The sequence below is a fragment of the Eurypyga helias genome, unplaced genomic scaffold (genome assembly GCF_000690775.1).
Source record: "Eurypyga helias isolate BGI_N326 unplaced genomic scaffold, ASM69077v1 scaffold38860, whole genome shotgun sequence".
NCBI classification, from domain to species: Eukaryota; Metazoa; Chordata; class Aves; order Eurypygiformes; family Eurypygidae; genus Eurypyga; species Eurypyga helias.
In genome coordinates, this window is record NW_010225892.1 from 20422 (window position 1) to 32156 (window position 11735).

Here is an 11735-nt window from a genome sequence, read left to right on the forward strand (position 1 = left end):
TAATCTGATTCTGGGCTCAAATGCTGGTTTTCTGTCTGTCACGATGGGGGGAACGTTAATGGAAATTCCCTGTGCACTGCAAACCCCAGCCACCTTGACGTTTTTATTTTCTTTAGGTATTGCAACTTCAGAAATCAAATATGCAAATACAAGCAGCCACATGCTCATGTATATGGATAGACTTTTCTCTTTCAAATTAATTAAACCCTGTGTTCTTTTCCAAAGACCTGGAATCTTCTCCCTGCAGATATTTCTTTTGAGGACAGGTATTTTATATTACTGCATCTCTCCCTAGCCAACTCCCAGAGAGCAAGGTAGCCCTTACCAAGTCCTGTTTCTCCACCCAGGGTCAGCATTTGGAGCTGACAGCGTAAATGCTCTGTCAGTGTGCGTGGTCTGTACAGCAGGTGCACCCACAAACACCTCCCGTTACCCCTTATTCATCCTTTTGTTCCCTTGGTGTTGCTGCAAGGACTGATACATGGGACGACGGCTGTGGCCCTCAGATGTTTGTAACACTACTTTTTACCCCTCTTCAGATCTTCCTGCTGCTTTGCACTCCTCCTGGGCTTCCAAAGCCTGCATGGTTACTGTTAAGGGAAAGCTCATAGCCAATACATCAAAGAGGGAGACCAAAAGCTTTTGATTTGATTTATCTGACACTAAGCCTTTAGTGTGATGCATCAATTGATATTTCATTTTTATTGCAGCGCAATGGGGTATGAAGGCTTAACAGCAAGAGGTGTCCTTTTGATCTCTCATCGCACGTGAAAACAGGTGTTGTAGTCCTGAGATTATGGAGGTCAGAGATTATTTGAAAAAGGATTAAGTAGAGTTACCATTTTTCTTAGCAACCATATCCAAAGGCATGAGATTCTTTTTAAAATGCAGGCCTTATTTCAGCCTGTACATATGTCGGACTTATTTGTCATACGCCAATTTTCCCTGCTGAAACTATGGAAGAGACTAGAATTTTTGAAAATGTTTTGCATTAAAAAAACCCACAGAAACAAATCAAACTCTTTCCATATAGATACAATTAATAAAATAAATTTTTCTGAGTCTTCTAAAATCTGAGCAAAGCTTTGTTTTGCTTTTTCTGTTAGTTGGTCTTTACAGAATAAAGTTCTTGAGACCGTCCAGAAAATAATAGGGTGACTGTGTTAACATTCAACACTGCACTGACGTATATACACATATAAATGCTTTAATCCAAACCCGATTTATCTCTGAAAAGTGACCGAAGTCTCTAAGGCAGTAAGTATTGCTTCGGTATTTCAATAAATACAGCTGAGATATTGCTCTGACTCGTGCCAAGAGTCGCTCTCATCCCGCTGGAAACTCTAAGACCACCACAAGTGAATTGGTAGCCCACCGCAGGTATGCGCTAGACAATGCTGATGGACTATATACCTGTTGTATTTTTTCAGCAACCTACCCTGCTAAGGAAGCACATCCACCTCTGATTGCCTGGCTTTTATAGAAATACAGGAGCTTTTCAGGCTGTTCTGTGTTCCACAGTGTAATGTGGCTGAAATCGATGGCAATAGGGTTGTGTTAGATTCAATAAACCTATTTCTCCTAGTTAGTGTAATTATAACTCTTCTGTTGACACCCTGATGTTTCAACAGCCCGCAAATGTATAATTATTGGGATAAGTAAGGAACTCAGGATTTCTGGGATCCTAGAACCGGCAATACAGTAGCCTCGCACACCAAGAATTAATGCAAATTTATTCTGAGTGTGGGTACAACTTTGAAGCCTTTTAAATGTAGTTAACGTTGGTTTGTTCGGCTCATCAACTGACACAATTTTTATACATCTCATAGCACTTATCTTCGGTTGCTGCCTCCACAAAAAGCACGACAGGTAGGTCCTATCTTGCAGCTGAAGTGGGAGGAAGTCTTATTAGCAAAGTGCTTGACTAATATTTTATTTTGTAGACAGGTGCTGAAGTGTTTAGTTCAGCTCTTCGCTCTAGAACAGGGAACGGCAATTCAGTCATATTTCAGAAGAGATTACTGCTGCATTTCTGAGCCCTGATCCAGCTGCTGTCCTGGATGGAACATTTTTGATGGAAACGAGGCTGCTCGGGGCTGAGTGTGCACCGTCCTGCAGACCCAAACAGCTGCTTTGACAGGTGGTTTATGCCTGGGAATTCTCAGCTGCAGTACTGGAAATTCTTTATAACTATAGGGCAATGTTGTTTACGTGAGAACAGCCCCGCTGCTGGCTTTCGTGTTCCCCAAAGCACAATAAACTGGAGCAGTACTGGAGCTCCCACCCATGCTACCAGGGCCGCACTGGAGAGCACAAAGGACACCACTCCAGGGGAGTTGTTACACAGCACCAGCCCATCCACCGGCACACGAAAATACGGATGTGCTTCCTCATGCTCGACAGGAGCCTCAAAGCACTGAAATCACTTAACATGCCAGGAGGAGTCCTGCTGGGAGCTTTGCTCCCCATTTCTCTAACTCCTCCCTCCTCGAGCAGGGCAGGGGGACAGGGAATGGGGGTTTTGGTCAGTCCATCACACCTTGTCTCTGCTGCTCCTTCCTGCTCAGGGGAGGACTCCTCACACTCTGCCCTGGCTCCAGTGTGGGGTCCCTCCCAGAGGAGACAGTCCTCCATGAAATTCTCCAATGTGAGTCCTGCCCAAGGCCTGCAGCTCTTCATGAACTGCTACATCTTGGGTCCCTTCCATGGGGTGTTCCCAGCAGCTTCTCACAGGAATCATCCCTGTGGCCCCTCCCCAGCTACTAAACCCCCAACACACAAACCCAACACACTCTGTACTCCATGGTTTTCACTGGTTAATAAACCAGTCTTACAAAACGAGAACACTTTTTTTTTTTTTAAAGCCTGTTCTTCCTTGCCCCAGCGTGGGGTTCTCCCTGGGCTGCAGGGGCAGGGTCCGTGCTCCCCCTGTGACCCTCCCTGGCTGCAGGGCACAGCTGGCCTCACCATGGTCTGCAGGGAAATCTCTGCTCCAGCCCACCTCCGCCCTGTCTTTCCTCACTGACCTGGGTGTCTGCCTTGTCTCTCACATCCCATTCCTCTCTCCTTCTACTCCTCTCTGCTGTTTTCTGCTTCTGCTGCTGGTTCTCCTTTGTTTTCCCCTCTTAAATATGTCAATCACAGAGGTGCTGGTGTGGCCAGAGGTGGCTCTGACTTGGAGCTGAGGAAGCTTCCGGCACCTTCTCACCAGAACCATCCCTGTGACCCCTCCCCTGCACCAACCTCCCCCCAAACCCAACACAATGTGCAAGAGAGGGGGAGATGCGTCAGGGGGAATTGGATGGGGATGACCCACTCTTCCCGCAGGTGCTTGCCAGCAGCACCAGCCTCTTCCCAGGTGTCAGCTGTCATCTTCCAAGCACGCTCCCACAGGGAATACCGAGACACACCTCACCAGAGGAAAATACATCCAGAACTTCTTCCTTGGGTTTTCAGGGTAAGGATCAAAATGTTGAAAAGGGATCATACTAACAGCGGCGGAAGGAAGCTGTGCCTTGGAATGGGAAGAAGAAGAAAGAATGGAGAATGGATTTTTCCCCAAAGTAAACCACATTGTTGATGTGTTATCTTTTGCCATACTTGGAAAACCTAATGTTCGGAGGTGCTAGCCCATGAGTGGAGAGTCTAGGCACTGTTACTTGTAAATTGAAATTTACTTGGTCATTAAGGGGGCTGTGCTGGTGTGTTGATGTTAACAGTTCCTGCGATGGGACAGAACGTGAATTTCAAAAATAGCATAGTAATTTAAAAGGACAGTTTCCACTGAAAGTTGGTGGGCTTGACATTCCTAAGTCAGGAATTCCAAACATTCCTTTTGCTGCGTTATGACCTCACCACATCCCTGTTCATCATACGTCATGGGGGCTGCAGGAATAGCCGGGTCAGGATGCAGCAGATGGAGAGGGTGGAGCAAGAGGTACAGGACATGAGATGGGCAGAGCAGCGGCTGCTGGTAAGCACACCGTGATGTTTGAGTACCACGAATCTTCCTCTGTGATTAAAAGTGTTCTGTGAAGGTGACCAGTGTAATCAGCAGAACGGTCTGCTCAGAGCTACTCGTGCTTGTGCCCCAGGCAGTGCACCTGCGTGAGTGGCGACCACAAGCACATGTTGGACATCAGAAGGTGGACAGGTCTCTCTGGGTGCTGTGGGCATGCAGAAGAAATGGGCAGATTTATGGCAGGCTTTGCCCAATCCCCGAAATACTCAGTCCTGTTTATTTCTGAACAGTGTTCAGTGAGAAGCCAAACCACACTGGTACCCTGAGAGGAAAAGAAGGGTGGGAGGTGCTGATGTTTCTTCTGCACTGCTGTGAAGCCGAAGCATTGGATTTGTGCCACGGCCTCCTATAGCCAGATGCATGTGTTTATCCAAGTGAGGACTTACATGATTTAGGGTTGTGTGTAACGGGTGAGGTGATGTCAGGCAAACAAATTTTCTGCAGTGTCCAGTGGGAGGTCAGTTTGAGTCTCAACACCTGCGAGACGATTCTCCATCCTCTGTATTAGCGGGAGAAATAAATACCAAAGTTAGACCTTTGCCAGCAGTGTCATTCTTGGGAAGCACTTTCCAGACTCTTTGGAAGTTGCCTCCTTCAGCTGACGACCCATCACTTTACATATGAGAGGTGAAGAGCTCCACTAGCCTTAATGAGGGTGATGTTTCTTAACAACTTCAAGGGTTGCTCTGAAGGCATGGACATTAACTCTTGGAATCAACTAAACAGAGAGCTGTTGCTTTGAATTGTTGCACCCACTACGTTATTCTCAGGTGAGAAGCATAATCTTATTCCTTTTTTTTTCTTTTTTTTTTTTTAAGGGAAAAGGCAGAATCAGTACAAGATGCTCCAGAAACTGGATGAGAATGTTCTTTTAGCCCTGCCTAAATAGTAAGCAACTTGAAAGTAACTTACAGGAAATCAAATTAATTTCTCATGTAACTTAATGGGAAGCCAGGTGCATAATTGGGGAAAAAAAAAAAGAATAACATGGTGAAAAAAGAATAATTCTGGCACAACACCTCACTGAGGGATGTGAGTGGTGACTGTGGGTTGAATGTTGTTTGAAAGTACCATCAAAGGTAGATTAAAGTCAGGAATATTGTGAGAGGAAATGAATAACTAGCGCAGCAAGAGCAGTTACTCCAGGGGCTTTCTGCTGCTTGTATGTGCACAGCTGGGGCCTCTAAGGATGGGGGTTGTTTGGGAAGAGATGAAAGGTCATGTCAAGATGATTTAGCGCCTGCAAGTGCTGTCGGTATGTTGCTTAGTCCCTAATCTGTGAGGTAGAGAACCAGAAACTTGCGCTATTTGCTCAACTGAAAAATGTGGGGTCACCTCCCCCATTTAAGAGCATTTCTAAAAATAGAAATCTAGCCCGATGTATGTGTTTAAAAGAAACCTATCTTCACAATGAGACCCAGGCTTTTCTTTTACTATAATATATACTCAGAATATCCTAAAACTTTTAAATCACTTCTTAATCCCCAGTGGAATGTACTTTTTTATGCATTTAATTTCCATTTTGTGGCACAAAGCTGAGTTCTTGAGTGTGTTATACACTATCGGGACAAGAAACGCAGTACAAAGAGCACCAGATACAGTAGTTCCCTGCAGTCTCTTAAAGTTCTGTACAAAAAGGTACAAATACTGGAGGTATTAAAGTTGGAAAATTAAATGCAAAGTTCTTTGTTTTTAAGTTTGCAATGTGAAGTAGCTCATGCTATATATAATATGTGAGGAAAACCCAGGCTGCTTTCAAAATGGATAAAGTAGTCTGCAGGGAAAGACCGATGCAAGTAAGTGTATAATAAACCAGGCAAATAATACAAAATCTGAACATACATAAAAAGCTTAATCACAGTCTATATATAGATTTTACATCTCAGGGAAATAATGTAACATATTGCTTCTCAAGGACATCTCTCACTCTCGTAATAGCCTAGATTTGTACTAGAAATCAAGATTCTCTAACAGTTTATTCCTGGCAACAAAGTAAATTGCCTCGTTTGAAATATTACTGTACTCCTCGTTTAAGCAATGCAGAGCTCGCAGCCAATAGAGCGTAGGACCAGCATTTTCACCAGAGCCGGGAAGGTGACAGTCACCAGGCAGGAGGAGCACGTGCCACGTGCAGTGTTCTCCACTGAACCGCACGCCCTTAGTAGGCAGCTTTCTGACCACAACAACTTTGAAGTTTCAAGCACTGGAGAAAGCATCCGATTAGTCCTCTCATCCTGCATTGCTGACCCGCTGTTTTATAGAAGCGAAGATGCCCTGCTCTTACAAGGCAGCGGTGGAAGAAGTCTGGCAAAAGTACCGACTACTCAAAAAGCACACGACCTCTTCTCCTCACTAAGGATTTGGAGAGGTTGAATTTTTCAAATTGTAAACATATTCCTGTAACTCTTATTTAATGAGAGATGAGGATTCTCAGCTCTTACTGGACTGAGCTCTATAATAGAGGTTACTTAATAAAATGTCAGGAAGGGTGTCGCTCATGCTTCTTTACCTAGATGTTTTGGGGGAGCTAAGGCAACAACTTCACTTAAATCAGAACAGTTGTTATCCTCCTCCATGAAAAATTCTGTTAGTCATAAGCAAATATTAAACCTGCTGTACGGAGCGAGATGGTACTGTACAATGCCGTCTCAAACAGATTAAATCTAAGCAGCAGTAATGCAGAAAAAAAGGCTACATCCCCTAGGATGGTCAGGGGAACAACTTACAGAAAGAAAAGTGAAAGGAAGCTTGGCAGGTATAATCCTGTGAAAATAAGCATGTAAGGGCATATGGTTAGTGTCTGTAAATACACCGTGAATGCAAACACTAAGAGGAAAATGGAGTATTTAAGAACAGTGGTGGCGTGATATAAACCCACCTGATATAAAGCAGCCATTAATAAAATTATGCTAAAAGTTACACAAGCCTTGGAAAGCAGCGCAGCCTTGGAACGCTCTGAGCAAAAATCTAACAACTTTTAACATGGAGTTAGTTAAGTTTATGAAGGGAATTCCTTTGTACTCTGTAAAGTCGTTGTCATGATAATAAGAACATATTAAATTTCAGTACTTTATTTATTTAGTGTCTTTGATCCAAAGCACTTATATAAAAAAGCAATAATGAAAATTCCTTTCAACCAGCACAATAAAAGTCATAATTCCTTGGGGTATTTTGTTTTCTTTAGTAAAGCGCAATTTGGACACATTCTATGCAATATTTGAATAAAATGACACAGCATCGACCCTGTGAATAATAATAAATCTAGAATATAAGATAAGCTACAGGTTATTGAAATGATGTGTTGCAAAGTTTGGATCCAACTTTGTGATGTTAAACTCGTAACAGCTGAGGGAATCTGTGACTCTTTGGCAAGTTTGCAGGTTTCTTCAAATAAGTGTCCTGAAAGCCACTGGTTTTCAAACTCTGTGAATCTACTGCTCATGAAATTGAAATAAAACCCCTGCCTGGGGCTGGATTCTCCGAAGGCCCCCAGCCAACAGACCCAGCGAGACCTTGCAGCGTCCTTGACACATCGGTGGGCGAGGTTGCCACCTGTGCAGCATGTGACCCGACCAGAGCATTTACACTGCGTAAGTCCATCGCTTCCTTCTCTTCTTTGATGGTCTTTCCATCCAACAGGCAACCCAGTGCTGTGTTGTGTTTTGGGTGGGTGGCTGTGGGTGTATGGTAGTTTACACACGTGCAATGTGAATCCGGGACAAGACTATTGAATTCATGCCTGTGACTCAGCAGAGAACTTGAACCAGCACTCCAGAAGTGAAAACCTTAGCAAAATGTTTCAAGTTTGGACACTTAGTTTGGGTTATCTAGGTCTACCTTCATCTCTATGGCTCTTGAATTCTTGGGTACAGCAAGCAACGTCTTGCCCATTGACTTTATAACTTGTGCAGGCTCTGCTGAAATCTCCAAGAGTTTTATTTGGCAAGGATAGAAAGGGCCTGTTTTCCTCGCACTTCAAGGCCTAAATCAACTACTAACTGATGTGCGGGGAAGGTGTTCAAAGAAAATGGTGTTGGGAGTAAGTTATTACACACTGCGTATTCTGTGATAGACCACTGGGTGTACAGGCATCTGATCCTGGGTGCTCAGCTTTCTGGTTTTAGGTGGAGTTGATACAGCAAAAGATCTGGACCAGACATCAACCTCCAATAGCCTAAAAAAGGGAATTACCTATTCGTACTATATTTGCTTTATTCTGCCAGTCAGGATGCTCCTTGTTGTGGTAACAAACACAGCCTTCCAAACATGACAATTTTAGTGTCAGTGTTTTAATTTCTATTCCAACTAGTGTGTTTTATTTTCTGAACCTCTCTAGTCTTCACAAGTAAAACAACAACCACAAAAAATTTAAAATAATTAATTGAAACATTATATATAATAAATGGGATGGAAAAGCAGCAGGCTCTCAGGAAGAATGCTGTTCTGCCCACTGAGAGCCAGTATTTTATTTTATAGCCCAGATCCCAAGAAGTATCAAGGGAGGGAAGCAGTGGCTTCTGCCTGTTGGCTACAAGTGTTTGATCTTTAAGGTCCCTTCCAACCTAAACCACCCTATGATTCTATGATCTCTGTACAATTGCATAAAGAAAGAGACTGAGCACTCAAAAAATAACTTTATGCAGATTCATGATTACTCTCAAAACCCAGATGATCTTCTCTCTCATGTCTTTTCTTAGTTTTTTTCCAAAAAGTACAGGCCAGACCTTGGAAGGGTTTAAATCGACTGCGTCACAGAAACAGGTAGGAGGATCTGCCCACAGTGAGTGCAGTATTAAGCTCTTTTTCTTTAGCTGTTCCTTTCTTAGACCCTTTTACTCTTCCTCAGCTGTAAGTTTTGAGTCCCTTTCTGAGGGAAAATGTGACTTACAGGTTGTGGGTTGGTTTGGTGTTTTTTTTTTCCCTTAGAGTTTCCTGGCAGAAAGCTTGATGGAATTGTCTGCCATCAACACCTGCTTTCAAGCTTTCCTGATAAAATTAGATTTTATATCTCAGCATCACATATGGCATCTTTATAATTAGTCTTTTTGCAGTATATGAATGTCAGTTCCTAAAATGCTGCCTGTACTGTTCATGTGGGAATATTTCGCCTCATTAAACAAATCCAAGCTTTTCATTGGAGCTTCTAATTGTTGAAAACCCACGTTTTTGTGTGCCTAATCTCAAAACCATTTTGACGGACTGAAATACAGCATATTTCACTGGAACCAAGCCGTGTGCAGGTCAGTTCTGGAAATAGGAACCTGAGATGTCTTCATGGGCCTCCAAAAAGTCACTTATGGAAAAGTAGTCTTTGAATAGGTAGCTATCTGAAAATGAGGGGTGGGCTTCTTCAGAGGGCTCAGTATTGATCTAATCTTGGAAGCAGAGGTAGGTCTATGCTTACAAACTTCTGAAAAAAAACATTACGTAACATTTCAGAACAAGAACACCCCGTTTTTAACGCACGTGCTCCAGAGCCAGCAAACTTCCATTGAAATGTGAAGCTCAGAGGTGTTTTCAGACATGTGATGATCAGAATTACCATTCAGAAAGATAGGGAGACGTGTTCCCATGCCAGTGATTCACAGCTGATTGTTTTAAACTGTTGTAAAATGCATGGGAAGTCCCACACCAGTACAGACCCCAGTATAGGTGATTTTTTTCATTGCTCGTGTCACAGCTGAGACCTTTTAATCCACTTGGGTACGTTCATTTCTCTGCTCAGAGGTGGAAATGCACAAAGCAACAGATCATCACTCTACCGCTAGCACTAATGTCATGGGAGTGGTAACATTTGAATAGGGAAAATTCAGCATTTAGTACCTATGCAACAGGATGAAAATGTGCAAACTCTCAACTTGTCATAGAAATGTCTTTAGTATCTCAAGTGCAAAGTTAGTGCAGTGTCAGCAACACTATCCTCTAGGAAAAAAAACGAAGACAAATAGGAAAACATTGAAAAACGTAGCTCTTGCTAGCTCTCATGCAAACTGCTGTCAAACCTGTACACTAATGCAGTGAATCGTTCAGGCTCAGCTCGCTGGGGGTACTCCTGCTCATATTGGTAAGACTGGCCATAAGGGATTTGACTTTATAAGCATAGTAGTCCCTTAAGTTGACTGACGGAACTTCTTTCATGCCGTCACCAAAATCACAGCTTCTCATGGCACTCTCTAACTGCTTCTGACGCCTATAGAAGTGGGAGAATTTATTGAAGATGAGTGTAATGGGAAGCACTACCACTAGGATACCAGCTAGGATGCATGCAGATGCCGTCAACTTGCCAGCAGTGCTCCCTGGCACAACGTCCCCATAGCCAACTGTGGTCATGCTAACGGTAGCCCACCACCAGCACGCAGGGATGGTGGCTAAGCCCTCGTTCTCTTCCTTCTCAATGGTGTAAGCCACTACTGAGAAAATGGAGATGCCGACAGAGAGGTAAAGCAAAAGAAGCCCCACTTCTCTGTAGCTATACTTCAGGGTGGCTCCAAGAGACCTGAGACCCGTGGAGTGTCTAGCGAGCTTTAAGATGCGAAAGATCCTCATGAGTCTCAGGACCTGTGCAACCCTGCCTAAATTGGCTAAAGTCGGACTACTTTCCACCACCAAATTGACAATTAAGGTAATATAAAATGGAAGGATAGACATTAGGTCAATCAAATTCAAGGCATGCTTGAAAAATTTTAAGAAGTCAGGAGCTACTGCAAATCTCGCCACCAGTTCAAAAGTGAACCATGCAATACCAAAATGTTCCACGATTTCAAAGCGAGGGTCTTCCTCGGGGTTCCCGTTGCTGTCAACAATCTGAAAGTCTGGGAGGCTGTTCAGGCACATGGTCACGATGGAGCCCAGCACCACCACTATCGAAAGGATGCTGAAGATTCGGCTTAAGACAGAGTATCCAGGATTATCCAATGCGAGCCAGAGCTGCCTCCTGATGTTTCCAAAGGGTTGTTTGTCAAATTTAGAGGCATCGTTGTAGAATGCCAAAATCTCATCAAAAGATGATGTGGTACTTTCCTGGTCACTTTGTTCCTCCCATTTCTCTTGGTCTGGCTCCATTTTCCTCCCGTGGTAGCTGTAACTGCAGCAGGAGTCTATAAAGAATTCATTGATTCCCCAGTACTCAATCTCCTGGCTGAAAGAAAACACGCAGAGTTCACCCATCACGTGGAGCTTGCCGGTGTTATAAAAATGTAGCACGTAAGGAAAGAGCTCGGGGTTCCTGTCAAAATAAAACTCATTCTTGGTGTCATCATAGTCGTCGCAGAGCTCCAGTATCGACTCCTTTGAGTGGCAGCTCAGCAGTTTGCCCAGCCTGGTCTCAGGGAACCTTAATAATGTGTTGGATCTCATCTTTTTCTTAAAGCCTCCAACGTTGATGCTGATCTCATTGTCTTCAAAATTCGCTTCAGATAAAGCCTTCAGACTCTGCCCTGTCATAGTGAGCTCCTTCCAAAGGTGTGTAGGGGATGAAAACCTGGGATGCAAGTGCACGGAGAAGCAGCAGAATGAGCAAATCTACAGCATGGTCAGCTGTTGATGCTCATTCTGTCTTCCTTTATCTTGATTCCTTTCCCTCTCTCTCTCCTTCTCTTTCCTTCTTTCCCCTCTTCCCCTTTTTCCCCCCGTTTTCTCCCTCTTTCCCCTTTTTCCCCCTTTCCTTCTCCCGTCTCCCACCGAGGGCGGCTCCTTTGTTCCCGCTGCAGGCTCC

The 11735-nt window shown here is 43.9% G+C and overlaps 1 protein-coding gene across 1 annotated transcript; it reads right to left on the bottom strand.

Moving 5' to 3' along the window:
- Window positions 1-9683: 9683 nt before the first annotated feature.
- KCNS2 (potassium voltage-gated channel, delayed-rectifier, subfamily S, member 2) lies at window positions 9684-11494 on the bottom strand. The gene has a single exon (XM_010150893.1). It carries the CDS (start codon window positions 11462-11464, stop codon window positions 10031-10033), a length of 1434 nt encoding a protein of 477 aa, XP_010149195.1. The 5' UTR covers window positions 11465-11494; the 3' UTR covers window positions 9684-10030.
- Window positions 11495-11735: the final 241 nt, after the last annotated feature.